This window comes from Sycon ciliatum, chromosome 8 (genome assembly GCF_964019385.1).
Source record: "Sycon ciliatum chromosome 8, ocSycCili1.1, whole genome shotgun sequence".
Lineage (NCBI taxonomy): Eukaryota > Metazoa > Porifera > Calcarea > Leucosolenida > Sycettidae > Sycon > Sycon ciliatum.
Window position 1 is genome coordinate 16,227,579 of NC_088650.1, and position 22,500 is coordinate 16,250,078.

General features: G+C 47.6%; 2 protein-coding genes across 6 annotated transcripts in view; one reads left to right on the forward strand and one right to left on the reverse strand.

Moving 5' to 3' along the window:
* Positions 1-13,064, reverse strand: part of LOC135823852 (uncharacterized) — a 17,602-nt gene extending 4,538 nt beyond the window's left edge. For 3 of the 5 annotated variants that reach the window (XR_010554778.1, XR_010554779.1, XM_065336705.1), the window contains exons 1-6: positions 11,587-13,064; positions 10,125-10,303; positions 4,188-4,348; positions 2,926-3,006; positions 1,918-2,041; positions 404-484 (exon numbers count right to left, since the gene is read on the reverse strand). Coding sequence is in view for 2 of the 5 variants with exons in the window: in XM_065336705.1 (XP_065192777.1) it covers positions 404-484; positions 1,918-2,041; positions 2,926-3,006; positions 4,188-4,348; positions 10,125-10,303; positions 11,587-12,808 (1,848 nt within the window). In the remaining 3 variants the exon portion in view is untranslated. Of the gene's footprint in view, positions 1-403; positions 485-1,917; positions 2,042-2,925; positions 4,021-4,187; positions 4,349-10,124; positions 10,304-11,586 lie in introns of those variants that run through there. The other 2 variants (XM_065336706.1, XR_010554780.1) reach the window with 2 other exon arrangements.
* A 2,116-nt stretch (positions 13,065-15,180) lies between these two features.
* LOC135823144 (uncharacterized) lies at positions 15,181-21,977 on the forward strand. Its single transcript, XM_065335983.1, has 5 exons — positions 15,181-15,448; positions 17,756-18,031; positions 19,038-19,347; positions 19,870-19,990; positions 20,868-21,977. The coding sequence occupies exons 1-5, from the start codon at positions 15,353-15,355 to the stop codon at positions 21,253-21,255; spliced, it is 1,191 nt and encodes a 396-aa protein (XP_065192055.1). The 5' UTR covers positions 15,181-15,352; the 3' UTR covers positions 21,256-21,977.
* The last annotated feature ends 523 nt before the right edge of the window (positions 21,978-22,500 follow it).

A 22,500-nucleotide genomic window follows, 5' to 3' on the forward strand; every position in this document is an offset into this window, starting at 1 on the left:
CTTACAGGGAAGGAAGTAATAATTATTGTTCTTGTAGGCTCCATCCCTCCAGCACGTGCCGGGGTCTATGCAATACATGCGGCAACTCCGCTACTAGGGCATCACAGAACGACCCAGGACTCCAGACAAAATCTAAGCAAGATTTCACTCAGATCACGATCATTTTCTATGAGCACGTCCAAGGTACAGTGAGTGATGTCCACAGCTTCGCCAAACATGGTGGAGAAGTGGGCAAGTTCAGTCCAGCCTCAATAGTGGGACTAGAAACTACAATACAAAGAAGACAACCATTAGAATTTGGTGACGGGATCCACAAACACTAAAGCAACTCCATGAGCTTGCTCGGAGATCGCACAAACCATGAAAACTGTCATAGACGGTCATCGGTTTTATTCTCACTTACGTTAGTATCGCTAACTCCAAGACATCGGAGATTTTGAAACGAGCTAAAAATACACTTCCACGTCTCCGGCTTGAAGGCAAACTACGAAGCAGGGGCACAAGAAGAAAAGTAGAGTTGAAATGGAGATCATTACACTGTGACGAGCATTCAGCACTGTACAGGTCAGACCTCGCTATAACGTAATCTCTGGGAGATGGGAGAAATTACGTTATAGCGAGGTTTATGTTCTAGTGAGTTGGGCACACCAATTTGCAATATGTATGTCAAAATGACACTCTTCACTTACTGATTACAAGTAACTGTACTGTTTTACATACAGGTATGATGATGACTAGCAAAGATGTGTACAGGCTTGTTAGTAAAAGTGGTGACAAGAGTCATGCAGTGTGTGTACGTAGTCTACGTGTACATGTGACATGATTAGAACCAAGAGTAGATAAACAAGAAAGTTCAACTCCGGATCTCTCCTGCACAATCTGCAGATACCCCCGCCCATGGCGGAATTTTTTGTTGAGGTCACCTTTTTTCAGAGAAACGCGGACTTTGCCGCAGAGCAGTGTGAGAGCACGTGCTGTAGTTTAAAGCCGGCCAAGTGCACGAGGGAAACCTCTCCAAAAGGCTCGCAGTGCGTGCGTCGTCGAAAAGACTACGTCAACAAAAAATTCCGCCGTGGGACAACCCATCCGCGAGTTGCACACTCTTGTTTATCTACTCTTGTAAGAACCTATAAAAAGTAATGGGAGGTATTGACCCCAAGCAGGGAGTAGTAAAATACCGGTATTTTACTACTCCCTGCTTCCGAGGTGGACGGCTCTGTTTCGAATTAATTCGTCGCGAGAAGGCATGTATGCTGTGTACATAGTCATTTTTATATGGCTTTTTACGTTATGCTGAGGTCTCCGCGCGCCCGGGAACCAGCAAACAGCGCGTTTTAGCGAAAATTACGCTATAGCGGATTATGTTATAGCGAGGAAATTTTGTACAGAGGTGATGCGGTTTCGGCAGGGACATTCACATTTTATACGTTATAGTGAGGTTTATGTTATTGCGGGGGTCGTTATAGCGACGTCTGACCTGTAACGCGGTCAAGCAAACGTTTCATGTGCTCGGCCTCAAAGCTTGCTAGCCAGCATGCAAGGCTGGACGTGTGTCCAGTTCAAAACTATTCTTGACTTCAAATGGAATCACCCGAATGTATCCCACACTGTTCTGCTGTTTCAATCCCTTACTAAATGTTTTCACGGAGTGAAATTATGGATTGTAATCAAATTAACTGGAGGGAATAATTTCTGCAATGATGGGCAGGTTGTGGAGACACCTGATATTGAGTTTCAAGCAATAATAGAAGGATGAAAAGAGTATTTTTACTCCGAGTTTCACGCACCAAGAGATCATCAGAAAAAGAGTTTCTGCTGAAATGTTCCGGCATGGGTTTACGAGTGGCTGCATGGTGGTGCTGGTGTAAGTAGGAGTGGGTGCACGGTGCTGGTGGTGTGAGTGGATAATGCTCTTACCGTGTTCTTACTCAACTCAAACTTCTCGAGACGGCCGCCATGTTCAGCTATGGCCATTCCAAATTTCTTTTTCTCTTCACAATTCCCTTTCAGCGGGATACCTCTTAGCCGCACACATTTCAAGCTGGACAGCATAGCACCAAAGAAGAACATGGAGAAAGGTCAATGACAACTCTATTGCTCCAGCTACAAGAATCCACTTGAGGAGGGGGGGGGGGGGGTACCAGTTTGGGAGAAATCGATTGCACGCACGTCCCAGGTGAGAGACGAGGCATTCATAGTTCTGTCCTAATGTGAAGCAAGGCCACCTGCTTTCAGCAGCCACCTTGTCTCTGAGTTTTGTTGTTGTCGTCGTTGCCGTTGTTGAGTACATCGGTCTTTGTCACCGAGTCTGTATTTTAAATTTAATACTACAGGCGCTGCCCTGGTTTTGATCACGTGCTATTGAGCAGAGAGTAACGGTGGATACACACAACATGAACTGTTGCCATGGGAACATCAGTGACATAAACACGCCGGAGACAACAAGAGTTCCCGTAGCATACGCCTGAGAACAGCAGAGCTGGAAGCTGTTATGTTCGCCCCTGCGTGTACGACTCACACTCTCAAACACTAGGAGTCCTGGAACAAACAACTGACTTGTTCATGAAATTTATAGAAAAGAAAAAGGACAAAGGAACTACAATTTACGCTATAAATTTACGCTATAAATTTACGCTATAAATTTATCCTTGGCTCTTCATCCCAGTTCATTCTTCATGAAACTAAAACTAAAACGAATTTTAGATTTTCTTCTCCGGTAGAATTTTCGGCCTTGTTTTTCCTTCCTTGTGCAGAAACAACAAGAGCAAGAAGAAAACGCTTGCTGAACTCTGATTGGCTGAGAATGGTCGTTTTGAATATAAAATGAGCTCATGGGCTGGGTTTCCCTGACCGTGGCAAAGCGGTTTCTGTGACGTCACGTACACATACACATCAGCAGCCAGATGTCCCCATGCTTAGACCCACCTTGATCCATGTTGCTCGAAAAGAAATGCAAGGACCGACGGCATGAGGCTTCCTGTGCGGGCAAGCCGGACCTCCTCGAGACTAGCGAAAGCATGAACGAAAAACAGAAAAGATAACATACCGTTACCAGGGCCATCACACACGGTACAACCAGGTCGTACCGCCTGATCAGGTGACTACCGGTCCAAGAGGACCGCAACAACTATGAGCAAGGGGTGTTATTCCCAGTCAAATGGCCCTGGATAAGCAGACCACCTGTACACGGGGATCATGTTTGTAAGGTCCCTTGAGTGGTCTGAGCTTAGACAGGTTTCACCCTATGGCCATGTATGGGACTAGCACATCACAGAAGGTGGGTGATGTAAACCTGCAGAATATCATTGGTGCCAGTAGGTATCTGTACCAGAATCCAACTGCATATAACTGTGGGCCTAGAAAAGATAACACGCACATGCACACGCACATGCACACACACACACACACACACACACACACACACACACACACACACACACACACACACATCCCAGTCCTGGTCCTGGTATGCATCGCCATGTAGGTCACTTGTTTCTCGTTGAGCGAGACAAAGACGAGAGGAGGCATGAGCGCTGGTGACGGGATAAGTCGTTTCGCCTTTTGAAACGCCTCTGGCAACTTTGACATTGCAGCTGGAACTTGTCCCTTCCCTCAGCAGTTGGGCGCCTGGTGGATCGGTTGCAGTTGTGGAGAGCAAAGCCCCGGTTTGACTTGCAGCAGTTCACAAATGGGACAGTGAGCGGTACAGCACAGTTTCCGAATGCATAGGCGCACAGGTGAAGAGCCTGTGATAACGTTATTAGCACCATTCGGGGCGGAACTGAACTGAGAACAGTGATGGACTGCATTGCCACCCGCACTCTGAAAACCATCGGTGACACTGGGAGCACTGGCGACTGTTGGCTTGCTGCTGGACTCGTTTATGCCGTTCCATGATGCACTTGTGGCGCGTGATGTATCGCGAGCAAATGCACGCTGGCACACCTCGTAGACTATCTCCCGAGCCGGTTTCTGAGCTGGTTGTATTGCTCGATAAGATTGCCGCCACTCAGATCGTTCCTGCAAATATCAGTACACACACGCGCACACGCGCGCACACACACACACACACACGCACACACACACACACACACACACACACACACACACACACACACACAAACACACACACACACAAACACACACAAACACACACACAAACACACACACACATCTAGCTGCCTTACCGTTTGGCGCTTTTGAACAGCGGTATGAGAAGATCATTTATCGTTCCAGGAACAGCCTCTAGTCTCAGGCAAGTTAGTTCTCGCAGCCTGATCCCCTGTAGAAAGCCAAAGCTGTGAAGTCGATCGCCAATTTCGTCTCTCGGTGAACTGATCCTCAGATACTGCCCGTACATGCACACAAGACACAGCATAACACATTCGCTGGTCTACAGTCCATTCATTGGCAACTGTACTGCTGCCTTTTAAAGTCGGATTTGGGCCGAATTGAGGTTCAAAAACCCACTTTATATCTCAAAAATCTGGGTTTGGGATCTGCTTCTTCATTTGTTTCGCCATGGCATACCTGACCTAATTTTGTAACACCTGGCTGAATTTCTATTTCCCTGTTCTCGGACTTTTGTGGCCTCAAATGTGGCAAGGAGTAATTGCACGGGTCACACAATGCAGGATGTACTGTTGTTTCATGATATCTGCAACTATGTGTGGGAGACACCAAAAAGTTAGGGTGCCAGTTTCCAATGAATGGACTGTGGTGGAGCCTACAATCTAATATGTTGGTCACGGCATGAGCCGCATGTTGGTCATCTCTTTGAACATGAAAAGGCAACAGTGAAGGTCAAGTCTGCATGTAGGGCCAGGAGTTGCTACAGTACAGTTGGGCACCGAAGAACGGAGCGCCAAAGAACGGCCAAGCTAGAATTTCGTCTATTTTTAAGGTAGCAGCCTGGTCGTAAATTTCATACGGCGTTCAGTTGACCGTAACTTTGGTGTCTCTCAATGGATTTGAGTGAAATTTGCACCACACAAGCGAACGGGCCGGCTAGAACCCTCCCCCTCCCCCGTTCTTCGGCGCCCGACAGTACTGTAAGGGTCTCAAGTTCCAAATAACGTGACATAGTGTGGAACTCGTCTCCTCTACCTTGCCTCTCTTGCCTCTCTAAAAAAAGAAGGTCTGGTACCGTGTTGTCTGAAGTAGGAACCGATATATTATTACCGGCTATCTAAAATACTATACTTGCACGATTAGGATTGCATGGTTCCAGCTGACACCATTAAGCGCAAACTACAATGAACTGTATCAAAATTTTCATCAGGACAACATTTCCCAGGGTGCGGGATACTTTTGCATGCTTCAGCTCACATCATTCTCTTAAAACCAGAGGATAACGAGCTGTGTGCGCAAAGTACGTACAATGTATTATAGACAAAACTATCCCAACGGCTAAAGACTACACGAAGAGCCTCATTGAACAGGTCGAGGACGTCGTGAAACAGATGAGATGGAAGGCCTTCTTCTTCCTCAACGGCAGTGACTGCAGCGGCGTACCGGAAGAGAACCCAAACAAGTTCGGTTTCAGAACGAAGAATTGCCCACCTCAGATACCGGAGATGCAGTCGTTTGAAGATGACCTGGGGAAGATGATCGAAACGCTGAAATTCCGGAAGGTGGCAGATGACTTTCAGGATAAGCTCAAAGAGGATGTTCGGAAAATTAAGAGCTCCAAGAACATTATCGTCAAGGTGGACAAAACAAGGAACCTGTACGAAGTCACGCAAGAGCAGTACCACAAGCTGCTGCACGATAACGTCACCAGGACATACAAGACCGCGCCAGATGGTCTCTACGAAGAAATCAACAGCGAAGCCAAGCAACTAGCATCTGCGCTGAAAATCGACGACCGAATGGAGGTGTTACCCAAGGTGAGTGAGTGCCTTCATCACTTTGAAGGATCACAAAGACCGTTTCGAGAACAACCTCCCTTGCAGACTAATCAACCCTGCTAAATCCGAAATGGGAATCGTGAGTAAGAGAGCTCTGGACAAAATAATCCTGGCAATAAAACAAGCTACGAACGCGGACTTATGGCAAAACACAGCGTCCGTCATTGACTGGTTCGAAACCATCCCCGACAAACACAGGCATACGTTTATATGTTCTGACGTGGTGGAGTTCTACCCTTCAAGTAAGGAAGATTTGCTGGATATGGCCCTATCATTCGCCAAGCAGTTCTGCAGCGTGAGCTCCAGGGAAGAAGAAGCCATCAAATACTCAAGGAAGTCGCTTCTGTTCCACGATGGCAAGCAGTGGGTGAAACGGAACAAAGCAAACGGATTTGACGTTGCTGTGGGTTCCTTTGATGGGGCTGAGATCTGCGAGCTGGTGGGTGCATTCCTCCTGTCAGAACTAGAGAAACACGTCGCGAGTGAGTCGATCGAACTGTACAGGGATGACGGGCTGGCTGTGTTGCGGAACAGCTCGGGAAGTGATGCTGACAGAGTGGAAAAAAAAAGAAAAAGGATAACCCAGGAATTCCAGCGCCATGATCTGAAGATCACAATCGACGTCCACCTGCAGGTGGTGAACTTCCTAGACATCACCATGCATCTACAGACTGGCCAGTACAAGCTGTACAGGAAACCTGGTGATACACCTCTGAACCTCAATGCCCTGTATAACCACCCACCGGTGATCATCCAGAACCTCCCCAAATCCATCGGAAGGAGGCTGTCTGACATATCATCCAGTCGTGATGTATTCCAGAAGGCAGAACCGGTATACAGTAGCGCCCTGACTAATAGCGGTCACTCTGAAACGCTGGACTACACCGAAAAGGCAAAAAGAGGAAGAAATAAGAAAAGAAGAAGGAAGGTAATTTGGTTTAACCCTCTGTTTAGCAGAAACGGATCAACGAATGTGGCCAGGTCATTTCTGACCCTAGTGGCAAAGCACTTCCCTGCAGCATCAAAGCTTCACAAGATCTTTAACAAGAACTCGGTGAAGGTGAGCTGCAGTTGCTTACCGAATGTAGCCGCCATCATCCGCGGACACAACAACAAGCTACTCAGCCCACAACAGGAAGACCTGCCATGAAGCCTGACTGCCGTATGAGAGGAAAGTGCCAGACACAGCAGCTGGTCTACAAAGCCGAAGTGACAAGCAGTAATGTTAACCCAGCATGTGTGTACTTCGGAGCGAGAGAGCCAACGTTCAAGACCCGGTACGGAAACCACAAGTACACATTCAACCACGAGCAGAAACGGAAGAGCACTGAACTATCCAAGTATGTCTGGCAATTGAAGGAGAGACATGAAGACTACTCGATCCAGTGGAGTATTTCGGAACGAGCACGAGCCTACAGCAACATCAGCAAGAGATGCCAACTTTGCCTCTCGGAGAAGTTCCGGATCATAACCGCGGATAGACAAACATGCCTCAACAAGAGAAGCGAGCTTATCTCGAAGTGTAGACATGCTAACAAATTCTCGCTCGCAAACTACACTGGGGTCACATGATGAGATACGCGGTGTTTTCACACACACACACACACACACACACACACACACACACACCTTGGACCTTGGACCTTGGACGCGCTGCCATATTCTGGCTATGCGGACCCCATGGGGGGTTGAGCAGGTTCGGAACAGTAGGGGCGATGACGGGATAGGTCCTGTGGTCTACTGAAACGCCGACCGCAATTGCAAACGATGCAGAAGGAGCTACGGTCTGTGTTGGTTGCTCTGGCCGAGCCACGGCTGCACTTGTGACGTTTCATGCCTTGGCGCGATAGCACACAGCGGTTGCAGCGGGCGCAGTGGAAGCTGCAGCGTTTGCAGGACATATTGTTTGTAACCGGTGACTCAAGTGTGTCAGAAGATGCCTCTGCTGGTGATGTTGCTGGCGAGCACTTGTGTCGGGCAAATCCACCCTTGCTCCGGAACCATCTGTCGCACTGATCGCAGTGACAGCTTCCTGGCTGTCGGCTTACGGGTAGGGCACGCGTAGCTGTACACTTGTGTCGCTTCCTGTCACTTACACGACTGAAGGAGCGGTGACAAGTTTGGCACACAACCGGTGATGGTCGAGGTCTGTTCTGCTTGTCTGGCAGACAACGGTAAGCCTGGCGCCATTTGGAGCGAGAAGAGGTGGCCACTTCATACCAGTCGTCAAGTGGTTTGACGTCACTCCGAACACAGTCTCGCCACCTTTTCCGCGGACCATGGGCAGGTCTCTTGTTTGGAAACGAACCGAACAGTAGAGCCTTCGGGATGCGCTCATCCTCCATCCTTGCCACATGACCAAGCCACTCAAGGCGACGTCTGCTGAGACGACACTCCATGTCCAAGGTATCTCCCCAGCGCTCCAGAACTTCAACATTAGTTATCCTGTCATTCCATACATCTTGACGACTGATGCCCAGAATGGTGCGGACACAACGGAGATGAAAGACAGACAACGCATGAACATCAGCCTGTAGCGGTACCCAGCATTCGGACCCATAGAGCAGAGTCGACAGCACACAAGCATTGTACACTGACCGTTTGATGGATATTGTCAGTGTTACATCGTGGAATATCGATTTCTTCAGAGCGCCAAACGCTTTGGCAGCTTGTGCAATCCGGGATGTGACATCATCATGACATCGGCCGTTGCTGTGTATGTTGGATCCAAGGTAACGAAAAGACGACACATGGGCAATCTCCATAGTTCGAATCGCGAGCGGCTCTAGATCGTCGTTAGAGATGTTGGGGCCAGAGACCATGAACTTGGTTTTGGTGGCACTGACGGTGAGGCCAAAATCGCTGCATACATCCACAAATACCTCCAAGGCTGAAACTGCGGCCTGGCGTGTCGCGGCCACAAGAGCGGAATCATCAGCAAACTGACACTCTCAGCTCCAGGGATCTATCACGGCGGCTACGGTGGTGGAGTAGCTTCCCATCTGGCTCGAAGAAGACCTTTGCGCCTACACCAGGGATAGGCTGCACGTGCTGGCGCCAACAATGCATCACTGCCCACATGAAGATGTTGAATAGGACAGGGGCCATGCAACATCCCTGCCGCAAGCCGTTCGTCACAGGGATGGGGTCAGCTTCAACATTCGACAGGCGGAGAGTTGCGGTCACACACACACACACACACACACACACACACACACACACACACACACACACACACACACACACACACAATCTCTCTCTCTCTCTCTCTCTCTCTCTCTCTCTCTCTCATGCACCCTTATGTACACCCTCACTCGTCCTCACTCACATCAAACCACATATTGCGCCATTATCCACACTGGTATCTGCTATGTAACACAAACTACCCAGCCCTTTGGCGTAACACAACTCCCACTGAAACCTACTTAATTCCTGCGTCGGCTCTACATGTATCTCCCATCTTGGTTATAGCAATATACTTCAGCCATGACACTTGCATTCATATTACGCACAGTGTATTCCAGCACTGATGTTATCTCCTCAAACTTCGTGGTTGCGGCACTGCCTTAGCCTACATTACAATCACGCTATATAACTAGCGAATAGCAGTATAATGTTTTATCGTCTGATGAGTGTTTTTGAAACACGAAACTCGGAGTTACGAGAAAAATTTGTTGGTCTCTGTTGTTCTGCCCCGTGTACAATGAATTATATTAAAAAGGAAATGCCTTTCTTGATTTTCCTATTTCTTATTCGGGTACAATACAGAGATCAGTTCAATAGAGTGTAACATTTAAAAATGGACCTTAAGGGCGTGCTTAACACTGCGAAATGTGCAGACATTGATGGAAGTCACCGGCTAAAATCAAGTGTTGCCATTGCCAATCAGGGGCATCGGACATGGTACGGTCACTACGGTATTGACCAAACCACTTTTTGCCCCAAGCACCCCGTAGGGTTTACCGGGTGTTAGTGGCCGTCGTGAGTTCCCTTCCGGAATGGACACGATAATTTACTTCTTTTTTTACCCCGTGAATCAATAAAATACACTGATGATCTCGACTCTAAATTTCCAAAAAAATGTCGGCTCAGCCATCCCTCCCCCAGGGGTAAATTTTACTTCAGATGAATGACAGTACCACACTAAAATAGCTTCCGACGCCCCTGCCAATGCACCTTCTGACAAGTGCAGCCAGAAGGACAGGTCATCCTTACCTTGATGCCGTTGCTGGCTGCTCTGATTGCATCTTGCAGAGGCTTCTGCTGGTCATAACGATTCGACAATTGACAATCAACCAACGACAGTCTCTTTACAGCATTAGGAGGCAGCGACTGCAGGAAACTGCTACAGGTGTCCACCAGTAAGTTGGCTTTCTGAAAGAAGAATGAGGTCCCTACACAAAGATAGGAGAGAACCGAAATCATAGTACTGTAAAAGCAGAAATTTTCGGTGTTGTAATATTTTCGGTATTCGCCAAAATCGGCGGTTCGGTAGAGGGAAACTTTCGGTAAAACCCGTTCTCCAGGTAGGTGTACTAGTACTACATGTATACAGTATCGGTTGTACCGAAAATTTCGGTGCGTTTTATTTTCGGTAAAAATTGTCGGCACCGAAGTTACCAAAAATAAAACACCACCGAAAATTTCTGCTTTTACAGTAGGGGAGAGGAGATCCTCAGAAATTCCTTATCAAGGATTGTTTCAGTGGCTGCAATGGAGTCTGCGAGTGATTAGAAAAGAATTGTTTACTTTCATCACGTGATTGACTGGTCAGAGTGATTTCCTTCTGACAAATAATTTGCTCCGAGTTGTGCCTTTTCCCTGATCGTTTTGTGGAGCATACTGACTGTTTTATTGAATGATGAAGTCGACCATACTCAATTGTATGTTTTCATTGCGGACTTGGTGATTACAGAAGTATGCAACTGACATCCACGTGATAACAAGGCATGTCCATGAACAGCGCGTCCTCCAAAAAACCAGAACACCATGAATTCGATCGACCTGTCAGCGCTGGTGAAGTGAGTTCTGTGGAATCAAGCATTTGTGACTCCGGAGCGAGATTCAAACAGTGCGCATGTCTTTCGTATAATAGTGAACATATAGCGGCTAAGCCACTCATGGTCTTGAAGAGATTTTGTTCCGTGGAAGTAAATTTATCTAGCACACGGTACCTACTTAGAATGTAAATAGATAAAGTCACAAAGTTTTGTTTCAGGACTAGGACAGTGATCGATGAGTTTCCCTTCAGAAAATTGATAGAGGTAACAAGAAGCTCCATAATCATTATCACGTTATGCTGATAGTAACGCTACATGACTACACGGCAGCACAGTAATTGATTACTAGTACGCCATTACATAAGGGGCCATCCGTAAATATAGATATTTGTTTAGAAACGAAAACTAGTCGTTATGGGGGGAGGGGGTTGAGCGCCTGTTCGTTTCTCAAAAAATATCGATGTACATTTTGCACGCGTGAGCATGTCCAGAAAAAAAAGATCAAAAATATCGATACTATGTACCATTTGTACATGTTCGTTTCTCAGGGAGGGGGGAGGGGGTTGAAGAGAAACGACTAGTTTTCGTTTCTAAATAAATATCGGTATTTACGGAAGGCCCCTAAGTGGTGCTGTGGCGATTTCAACCATACAATTCGGACACATGCGCAGACTTACACAAGCAGTGGTCCAAGACGATGCAGCGCATCTTGTGGCAGGTGGCCGAGACATTCAGCATGGCCTGCATGCCGTGACGAGTGCGCACAGCCTTGAGCAACATGATCAGCACGTCCAGGGGCAGCTCAAGGATGTGTGTCTGCTGCCGCTGCAGCTTATCGCGGGCGGAGGCATCCCGTAAATTCCCGACGGTGTTGAGCTGCTTGTTATATTCACTGCTGCCGCTGGTGGAAACTAGAGACTTGACACCAGCATTGTGTGCTGTGTTTCGTGCCCGGTTCTCCTGGTGTGACTGACGGTCTACAGCAGCTTCCGTGGAACACATTTCTTCTAGATTGGTTGTCTTATCAGCCCTCTGTGACACGTCCGGTTCTTCCTTGTGCTTTGAGAACGATGCTGATAAGTGATCAGTGTTCTGCAATGCAGGGTGTCTAGACTCCGTATCTACAGGATATGCCATATCGTCAATAATGAGCTCTGTCTCATTTCCCTTACGGAGGTTTGTTAGATCATGGGGTGGACACACTGCGGCTAGTAAATCAGTTTCTTCTGCTCTGGGAGGCTCGAGATGTGCCTCCCTTCCATCGCGGAGAGGGGACGATGTCCTGGGAAAGCAACTCTGCGATGAGCGCTTCTCAAGAGGCACGATCTGTTCTGCCTCAGCCTGGCCACTCTCGTCGCATACTGCCTCCTCGAAAGTGGTATTGACACTGTCATGCTGACAGTGCACATCGTCAAAGTAGTTATCTTGTACGCTACGACGCCACTGCTCCACAGCGTCTCTTCTTTTTGTTGAGAATGCACTCTCTTCTGCCACGAGGTCTTCGTCTGGCTGTGGTCGCTTGATGGGACCCTTGCTGATGGACAAGTACAGCTGTTCCTCAGCGCTTCTCCCAGAGCTTACGCTATGGATGCTAGTTCCCTCCGCGGCAGTCTCTAGCATTGACCCACATTGGTGGCAGAAGAGATTCCCGGTGTTCGTCTCTTCACTGCAACGCGGACAGAACCGAGCAGGCTCTTTAGCACAGCGCTCCGCATCGGAGACTGTCCGCTCACGGCGTGCGCTACAGTTCCGTCCTGCTGTTGTACTGGACGCATCTTTGTCCGTCGCCTCCCCGTCCGCTTTTCTGCGCTCAGCGCTTTCCGTCGACCTTCCGAGATACTCATCTACGGTTTTCATGTTCAAGTTCCAAATCTCAGCAAGGTCAGAATTCGTGGCCATAATTTTCGAAATGGAAGGAGAGGAAACGGATCTATTGCTGCGAGCTGTAGTGTCCCAAGTCAGAAGTTTAGAAGTTTTGAGCAGGGTTTTTCCGTTGGCGGATAAAACAGCGAAGCGCCAAACAGCGCGCTGGAACACCCAGCTCTATAGGATAGGTTTGGTGAAGTGTCGGGTCAGTTTTGAAGTAAAAGTTATAAGCTGTAATGAATGAACACGGGCGGAGTGAAGCAAAACACTTGTAGTTGTAGTCTTTGTAGAGATGTCTTCCTCGCACTCGACCTCGGAGTGTGAGCTTGGTTTTTGAAACGCTGCGGCACGTGCACCCTTGCCCTTGGCCTTGCCCGGGCCTTGGCCTTGGTAATGGTAGATCTACATGCGCATGGTAGACCTAGTACTACTACGTAGATCTACTACTACTAGTACTAGTAGTAGTAGATCTACATTGTACGTAGTAGTAGTACTCATCAGATCTACTGAGTCTGTGACTGTAGATCTACATGATTGTCATGGTGAGTTGATGGAACGGCAACTGGCGCCCTGCCTGATAAGGTCGGTATGGTGATGCCTACTGCATAGCTCTACATCATGTACATGTATGTACATGTATGTATGTAAAACAGAGAGGTTCCAGGCTGTCCAAGACTAGAGAGTGCCGAGTGGTAGAGCTGGTACATGGTTCAAACATAACAATAGGATTAGGAGGACAGAGAAAGTGTTTTTACTCCGAGTTTCACGCACTAAGCGACCATCAGAAAACAGTAAATTACTGTTTTCTGATGATCGCTTAGTGCGTGAAACTCGGAGTAAAAACACTTTCTCTGTCCTCCTATTGTTTGTATGTATGTATGTATGTATGTATGTATGTATGTATGTATGTATGTATGTATGTATGTATGTATGTATGTATGTATATATGTATGTATGTATGTATGCACAAATAGCGGAGTCCTCCGGATCGATAGAGTGCTCAATGCGGAAGCAGAGCAGTTGTCTGAAGATCCCACCAGTGCAGTTGTCTGAAGATTGCTATATGGCATGAAACTTTAAGTTACGACAATCAAGACGCGTGGTTTTTCCTGTGACTCGTGTGTATGTATGTACTGTATGTATGTATGTATGTGGGCCACTGTGTAATTCGTATCTCTTGAGTTATCTTCTTTCTTTTGAATTATCTCCAAGTCCAAGTTTCTTTCTTCTTTCTTATACATGTACATGTATGTCTACTACTTTTCTTTTGTTGATTTGGCCGTGGTTGGCTATCACCCCTCTCTCTCATTCAATATTGGCACTGCTTGTCACGAGATGATGATGCAATATTAATAAAATTTATGTCATCCTGCAATACCACACCAGTGCAGTGATAATGACAGTATGTGACTATGCCCGGGCGTCTTGCATACATTCTTGATCTGACGTCATGATGATAGACACGTATGACGACACCAGGGGGAGGACACACTGACAACCAGGCCCTGCGAGTCGTATTATTATACCATGATATACGATTCCCTGCTGAGAACAGTGTTCCTGGCTAGGCCGGCTGCAAGCAGACCCCAGAGACCGGTTAGTAGGGTCCCGGTCTTGCCGACATTATTTTTAACCGGATGGGGCCGGCCGGGGGGGGGGGCAATGCCTCCGTTCAGACCCTCTGTCTCTGAGGCTCTGTATTAGTACTACATACATGTAGTAGAGGGGGCCCGGGGACCGGGAGGACTCTTGTACATGACCGTGTATTTAGTCTTGTACTTACCGTAGACATGGTAGAAGAAGCGTGGCGGAAGACGACGTCACGTGGCCTGGCGTGGTATAATCGGGGACGATCTTGCACTGAATGCAGATACCAGTCGTAGTGCAGTGTGACATGGTGACCGCACAGCTTAGCCTTGGCTTGCCGCTTAGGTCTTTCCTCCCTAGACCCTACTGCCTGGCCTACATCATACATGATTGTACTAGAGCACACACTAGGCTAGCTACACTACACTACAGCCTGCTTGCTCCAGATCAGACAACATCTACTACTACTACTAGTACACTACACTACTAGTAGTACTAGTACTAGCAAGAGTATCTCTTGCTACTAGTACTAGTACTAGTAGTAGTAGCGATACAAAAACACGCAGGCCTGGGTCTGACTATCATCATCATCATGATCATGCCGTCTAAAAGTACAACGGTTTTCTTTTTACTTCAACTACAAAAGTACAAGGTAAAACTAAACTTACTACTAAAGTATCGCCGAAATCGCACCAACCTCTTCTTTACCAGGTAAAGCCTAAACTAAAGGCTAAAGCCTAAGTAAAGGCTAAACTAAAGAAGTACTCAAGTAGAGAGCAGGCTACGCTGCCGGTGCAGCAGTGTGAACTGCGACTGTGTCCGTAGACCTACCACTACGTTATACTGACTGTATGCAGACTGCGGAGAGTGACAGAGACACTGCGGCCCGGCGGAAGACGTGCGAAGAGGCGCCGAGCGGTCGATGCAATTATTTTTAGTTTGCAGTTCCACCCGGCCTGGTGTTGTGCTGTTGTGATCGCATCGTGTGCAATGCATTCGCATAGGTTCGAGGAGGCGATGCGAGATGCCGAACTGCTGGAGCTACCCGGTCAACTGCAGGCGATGAGCATCAAACACCGACAGGAGGTTAGGGAACACTGGTGTATCGGCCCGCCCAGGGGAATTGTCAGTCGCCTTCCGGGGTCTGCGCGCAGTGCGATTACATGGATATTTGTTATAGCCATGTATTGTTGCTCGGAGAAAATCGACGACTTTACGTACAGCACAAACAGCAAAGAATCACCCACCAAGGTCCATACTTTGGGGTTCGGAAAAGTGAGACGGTTCGCTTCCACCCGTATCCGTGCGGATAGTGTGTGTATTGAAAGCAGCATATCTAGCCTAGGATGTGTTTCTGAACAAATCATACTCCATAGCAGGGCCCCGAGACTTGACTCGAGGCATTTCTGTAAAGCCCCTCGAAGTGTCTAGACGAGTAAGTGAGAGTGATATTCTTCCAGCCTAGTCCAGGTACCCACAATGGCATTACTAGTAAACTAAGGGTATACCGGTAGTCACCTTGTGCCTGGCTAAACAGTATAGCAAGGGCAACATCCCTGACACAGCTGCACACTGATGTACTAGCTGTAGTGCAAACTGTAATACCACAGTTGTGTGGTTTGCAGCAACCAGGGCTAGGCACCGGCAACCAGGGCTAGGCACCGGCGGATTATGCTCGAAAAGGTGGCAGATTCTGCTCGAAAAGCAGTGAAATTGGCAGAACCATACAAACCTTAGGGCGGGCAATTCCTCGAATTCTGCTCCATTTCTTTATCCACGTACCAAACATGCATGAAACTTACCAGAAAAAGTACCGAATTCTGCCGATTTTTCTGCCGGACCCTAACCAGTGCCAGGGCAAGAGGTGTGAATGCTTACAGACACGCCACTTGCTAGTGAGCATTGTGACATGCCCAAGACTAGGTGCAATGTGTGCATGACACCCCCACCACTGACACCATGTTGGGCATTGAGTCATCCTTGGCACATGATACATGATACATGATTGTACATGTTCCAAGTACACCAGTACAAACTGGTAGAGCTCACCAGGATGCAGTGACTCACGCATGGGAACAACCTGATCTACTGATGATCTAACCATGAATTATGAAAAATACAATCAATTACTTGGCACAAGAATGGCAAGAATGTCAAGACAGGCAACAACTTTGGTTACTTTGTTTAGTTCACTTCTGCCTACTTTTCTGCCTGCCTTAACTGCGCTTACCGAACTACTTTGGTACACCATGCCATGCTGAGCAGTACAAAAATTAATATCTGAAGATATCAATACAAAGGCACACAATGAAAACCTTGGCAAATTAATTCCGTTGTGACTCAGAGTTTCATGGCTGAACCAATCATCAGACAACGATATTGGAATAGGAGGCAGCGCTGGTATATCTAAGTGGCGAGAGGTGTGATAATACGATAGCGAGAGGAGTAATCGCGTGAATGTATACAGGGACAGGCTATTTCAGAGGCAGATGCAGTAGGTGCAGGTCTAGCACTAACAAGTACGCGCTTAATCTCGCTCACACACCACACACACACATACTAACACGCACACACATAGTAACACCCACACGCATGCACACATACACGCACACACTAACACACACACACACACACACACACACACACACACACACACACACATACACCCACCCACAACACCCTAACTTGCACATATCGTATTATCACGCCTCTCTCCACTTAGATATACCAGCGCTGCCTCCTATTCCATTATCATTGTCTGATGATTGGTTCAGCCACGAAACTCTGAGTCACAACGGAATTAATTTGCCAAGGTTTTCATTGTGTGCCTTTGTGTGCGCCGCTCTGCCTGAATCAGGCGTTCAGCACTCTTGCAGAACCAAAGCATATTGCCTCTGTGAAGATATCAATAATAATATGGACAGGTTGCATATTGGCCGCATAAACAAATCATACGGGGTCTTAACCAGAGTTGCTTTCTGGTGGCCCGGTTGAGGCGTTCCTGAATCGGCACATTAAGAGGCTTGAGGTCTTCTTTGATGTTGTCGACCCATCTCTTTTTCAGACAGCAATACAGCAAATTTGGTACTTGTTCTAGTATGTTCCATGCATGTTTGGTATGTGGATAAAGACACGGAGCGTAATTCAAGGAAATGCCCGCCATAAGGTTTGTATTAATCTGCCAATTTCACTCCTTTCCGAATAGAATCTGCCAATTTTTCGAGCATTATCTGCCAAGGGCTAGTAGTTGAATACGTGATCATGGGGATGGTTACATTGACACAGTCACACTAAGGGTACAGACACGGTGCCACCCGGTTGCTGTGTGCACCGTCTCAAGAGCGCTGTATGATTCTGTTTCTCTGTGGCTGTGTCATACTTCATCGCACGAAGAACAACAAGCCTCCCGTATTCCAGCGCCTGCAGCGGTCGCCAGCGACGAATGTGTCGTCGTGGGAGTACGGCCGTTGGTATCCGGGACACTTTGCCAAGCGCGAAGAGGCCTTGTGCTATCAGCCAGGGAGACGCCTAGGCTCTAGTGTTCCGTCTAAGGGTCATTCTCGCCACAGCTCTAAACATAACGGACACCATCATGCTGCGGCGGGTCGTAACTGTCGATCGGCGAATGACGATGTGTGCGGTCGCTGCCAGTGCTGCGAAGATAATCAGGTCAGTGTGACACGTTACTGAATAATGTACAATAAAACATGCCCTAAACGGACACCATTGGTGCAGTAGAAACTGTCCAGAGTGATCAATGGGCAATCAGAGTGGGGCACAATATGTTTACAGACAGGATTCCGCTTGATCTAGGCATGCTCGTTTGATCCATAGCACTTTGGTGCATGGATACGTGTCCAGTTAATACAGGACTCCGCTTGGTACAGAGTCCAGCAAACGCAGGGCTCACTGTCTAATCTCAATTATGTCCTTGTGCAGCCATAAGCAACTGACAATACAGTAAAATCTGTAACTTCAGACCACCGTGACTAGCGACCAGCCTGGTACCACAGATCACCTCGCCAGGCACGGACGGTCTCACATTCATAATATATGGTTGTGTGGTGCAAACCTCTGACTAAGGACCACCTGCCACTAAAGACCGCTTTCTCCGGCCCCAAGGGGTGGTCGTTCGTCACAGGTCTTACTGTAATACAGTACAATACTGTCGTGCGTGATACTCAGAGTCTGTTGCAAACCACCAGTTCTCAAGTGGGAAAGGCCTTCGCGCTCATGGCATTGTATTCGTTGCAATGTTGTATTGCGACTCCGCCGTACCGCTGACGTTGCTGCATGGCATACGCTGTATGCGCTGTGTACGGTTTGCAGTATACGCTGTCATGTCATGTTTTATATATGTGTATGTTTTGATATACATGTACGCTGTTTTGCATGCTATAAATAGCTGGTGTTATTAGTGTTAGTTTTTAATTATTCGATGAAGTGAAATATATACTGTAGAAAAGGAAAGAGTTGTCCTCGTGCCGTGTGGTCGTTCGATCCTGACAATTTAGAGATTCTCAGAGGGTTCATAACAGAGTTGCAACGATCCTTTTCATCCTCTAATCCTTGTCTTACTGACAAACTGATCACATGATGTAATGTAGCACTCACCCCAAGCCTCCTTTTCAGGCACGTAGCAAACCGTATGCTGTTGTGATCTGTTCTGCTACAGTTTTCAAAATGGGGCTTACCAGAGCGGTTTCAGGGTGATATGCGGTACACGCCGGAAAGTCCGCAGAACGTGCAGAACGGGTGGCAAGTCGCCGGCGCACCCAGGCACTATTACTCGCCCCCGCTCTCTGGGCACGGCAGCGGTGCGGGCAGCAGAAACAGTCCCCTGTGCTGCTGCAATTGTCACCGCACCGGCCTGGTGAAGTACAGCAGCAGCAGGCGCGGCCACTCGGCGGCCAGCATTCCAGCCGGCACACAAAATCCACACCTCAGCTCCATGGCTACATGGCTGAAGGGTGCCTCGAAAGCAGGTGAGAACAACATTCTTCAGTGATTTGAGAGGTTAAGATGCACGTTATTTCCGACGTGACGCGCAATTTCACGTCAAATTTGGCGTAAAACTCCAAATTTCGACGTGAGCAGCAGGTCGCTCGCGTTGATTTTTCGACGTGCGAGCAAATAACGCGAGCTGAACTTTCGCGTCACGTCGGAAATAACGTGCATCTTAACCTCTCTATTGTACCTACCTCTACCCTTATGAAACAAAAAACACACTTGCTCACAACTCTCTTCCTCTCCTTCTCTCAAATTGTCTCCGGCAAGAACATTTTCTTTCCATTTCACCAATAGTTTTGGCATGGACGAGCCACAGGGTGAAAACACCGAATTGAATGACAGTACACAGTACAGTACATAGGCGCTTCCACAATTATGGAAGCAAGGTGCTAACCTTAGGCCTGTTGTAGTCCTTGTGATTCCATTAGGAAACATTGACAAGAAATATGCTGCATTGCAGCAACTGGTCGGATTTGGCATGCCCGGTGTGTCCACAGAGGCTGAGGCTGCAATGGATATTCTTCAGGAAAAGCTGGGCCAGCGTTCCGATCTGTATCACACCAACTTTTTCCACGGCCCCGGGACGCAGAAACCACGCGATCTTGAGTTGATCCCCAGGTAAGCAGCCGATAATTTTGTAATTTTTTAGATAAAAAACATTCACGTGAGACTCTCTGCATTCGCCACCTCTTCATTGGGCAGATCTGTCCGTTTGGTTTGTGAATTAAAATAAACACAACAACAACAACAACAACAACAACAACAACAACAACAACAACAACAACAACAACAACAACAACAACAACAACAACAACAACAACAACAACAACAACAACAACAACTCGGCTAGAGGCCGAGTGTTTCGCATCCATAGGAACACCGCCACCCTTCAAGGATCAAAGCGCAGATGCAGCTCCTAAAACGGTGGGAGGTGAGGAGATCAGACCCACCAAAGTGGTCAAAGATCCAAAATCCCATTCACTTCGTCCATGCTTCCCCTGTGCCAGACAACGAGTTCCCAAATGTGGGTTAGATACTGTAATGTTTAACCCGTATTGAGCTACCACTGCAAAAGAGAATACACACTGTCAGCGACCAATGACCTCAGGCCCGGGCCATACCCATGCCACGTGACAGTATGCCATGCTGGTACAATTCGATGCGTATGGAGAGATCACCCTGAGCAAAGACCAGTTTTCCTTGTTGGCAATAATTATGGGACAGAGCAGAGGCATACACGGGTGCAGTGATGTGTGACAGTGTATTGGGGGCTTACTGACATTATGCTAGTATATATCCGAACTGTAAAGAAAGATCACCCTGCCTAGTGAAACTCAGAAACATGAGCATGCTAACGTTATTCATTATGACAAGTGAAAACATGCCGTACATTCAGAGTTACATGTGTGTGCTCCATTCTGTCTACTGTGTATGTGTCAACTCGAATACCCATCTCAAACGTCTCCTATATAACTACTTGGTTTATACCTTACAGCAGAGTGAAGCGGCAGATACGTGAAGAGAGAACTGAGGCCTGGAAAAAGCACCAAATGCAGCCCAAAGACAACATTGACATGCTCCCTGATCCAAAGAAGACCGGCACATTCCTGCCGCCGCCATGCAGACATAATGCCTGCATAGTGGAAGTGCAGGCCGGACAGAACTCGACGAAGGCCTCGAACGGGAAATCTGGACAGGGCACTGGCGCCGACCATGTGTCATCGGCAACTCGCTACGGCGGGCTGTATCACAGGCCGGAGAAAAATTGGTCAGGAGAGCCGAGCAACGTCCAGTCTCACTTCTTGCAAGCGCAGGCCGATCACCTCAGACCACTAGAATACAGCCTGCATCCCAATTGGGGTCTGGACCGCATCCCAGAGTAATGAACTGCGCCTCAATCTCACGTCCTTGGCGTTGTCCAGTGCGTTTCAAAACGGTTTCCTTTTGAACTGTGTATGCGATCAACTACAAAACCCGACCAACTATTCATGTGCAGCTAATCTTTTGTAAGATTGTAAGCTGGTGGCAACGCGGATGTGTAAAAAACGTTACTTACTTTAATGTTTTGTTGTTTACTGACCAACACACTTCTGTATTGTACTGAAATTCATCTTGTTGTCGTGCAAGGTACCAGACCCAATTTTTAAAAGGCTTGTATCTGCTTGCCCATAGAAAATCGACACCTCCCAATGATTTTCCGATTTGTTTTAACTTGGTGCATAGGCATAGACTTTGGACATTTTTTCCGTAATTCAATTATGTCATGATGACTGATTTGTGTTGCATGTAAATAGGAGCAGAGGTACATCAAACAGCATGGAGTACAATGGAACAAGTTCTCAAGTATCCACTTAGTACCTTGCCTATCCAGATTGAGGCAGGACCCAGACCCACAGCCAAAAGCTGGCAGCTGGACCACACAACTCAACTACACTCTACACGTATGTTGCACGTCTGATAAACAAACCCCTTCTGCTATGAGCATACTGAGAGAGCCATGCATGGGAACTCCGGGTGCTGTTCATGCTATGCCTACACACCTACTATACATGGTAGCTTCTTCAAGTAGTGTCCAGCACACGGTCTAAATTCATTGCGCCAACATCTCTACTAAAATATGAATAAAATTTAAATAATAATAATAATAATCACTCTCATTCGCATTCCTGGCTACTACTACTACAGTAGTCGTGATTAAAAGCAAGATCAAATTCTATGTTTATTGAGCTAAGTTTGACTTCAACACACAGAGTCAAAAGGATGAAGGGGTATTCCCAGCACTGCCTCCAGATTGAGCATTCTATTATACTTCGTACTTGATGTCCGCCATATTGTGGATGATGACAGTATAACGTAACACGTGTACCGAAACTGCGAGCATTGCTGTACCGTCCTTTACCTAGTGTGGTGGTGACATAAGAAGATTGAACAGTTTGACCAGTGCCCCCCCCCCCCCCCCCCCGACAGGCCCTGCAACATCCTGCCCCCCCCCCCCCCCCGACAGGCCCTGCAACATCCCCCCCCCCACACTCGCGTCCGGGCTAGGCTGCTGTTGGGTGAGAAGCTCCTGTTGCAATCAGACCCTAAACAAACATGTCCGTGCCGTCCATGTCTTCGTCAATCAGTAT

Excerpts from the sequence above, each read along its gene's own strand:
- LOC135823144 (XM_065335983.1), top strand. The coding sequence starts at position 15,353 with ATGCATTCGCATAGGTTCGAGGAGGCGATGCGAGATGCCGAACTGCTG. Across the intron at positions 18,032-19,037 it reads AGTGCTGCGAAGATAATCAG|TTTTCAAAATGGGGCTTACC; the intron begins GTCAGTGTGACA and ends GTTCTGCTACAG. Across the intron at positions 19,348-19,869 it reads GAAGGGTGCCTCGAAAGCAG|AGGCTGAGGCTGCAATGGAT; the intron begins GTGAGAACAACA and ends GTGTGTCCACAG.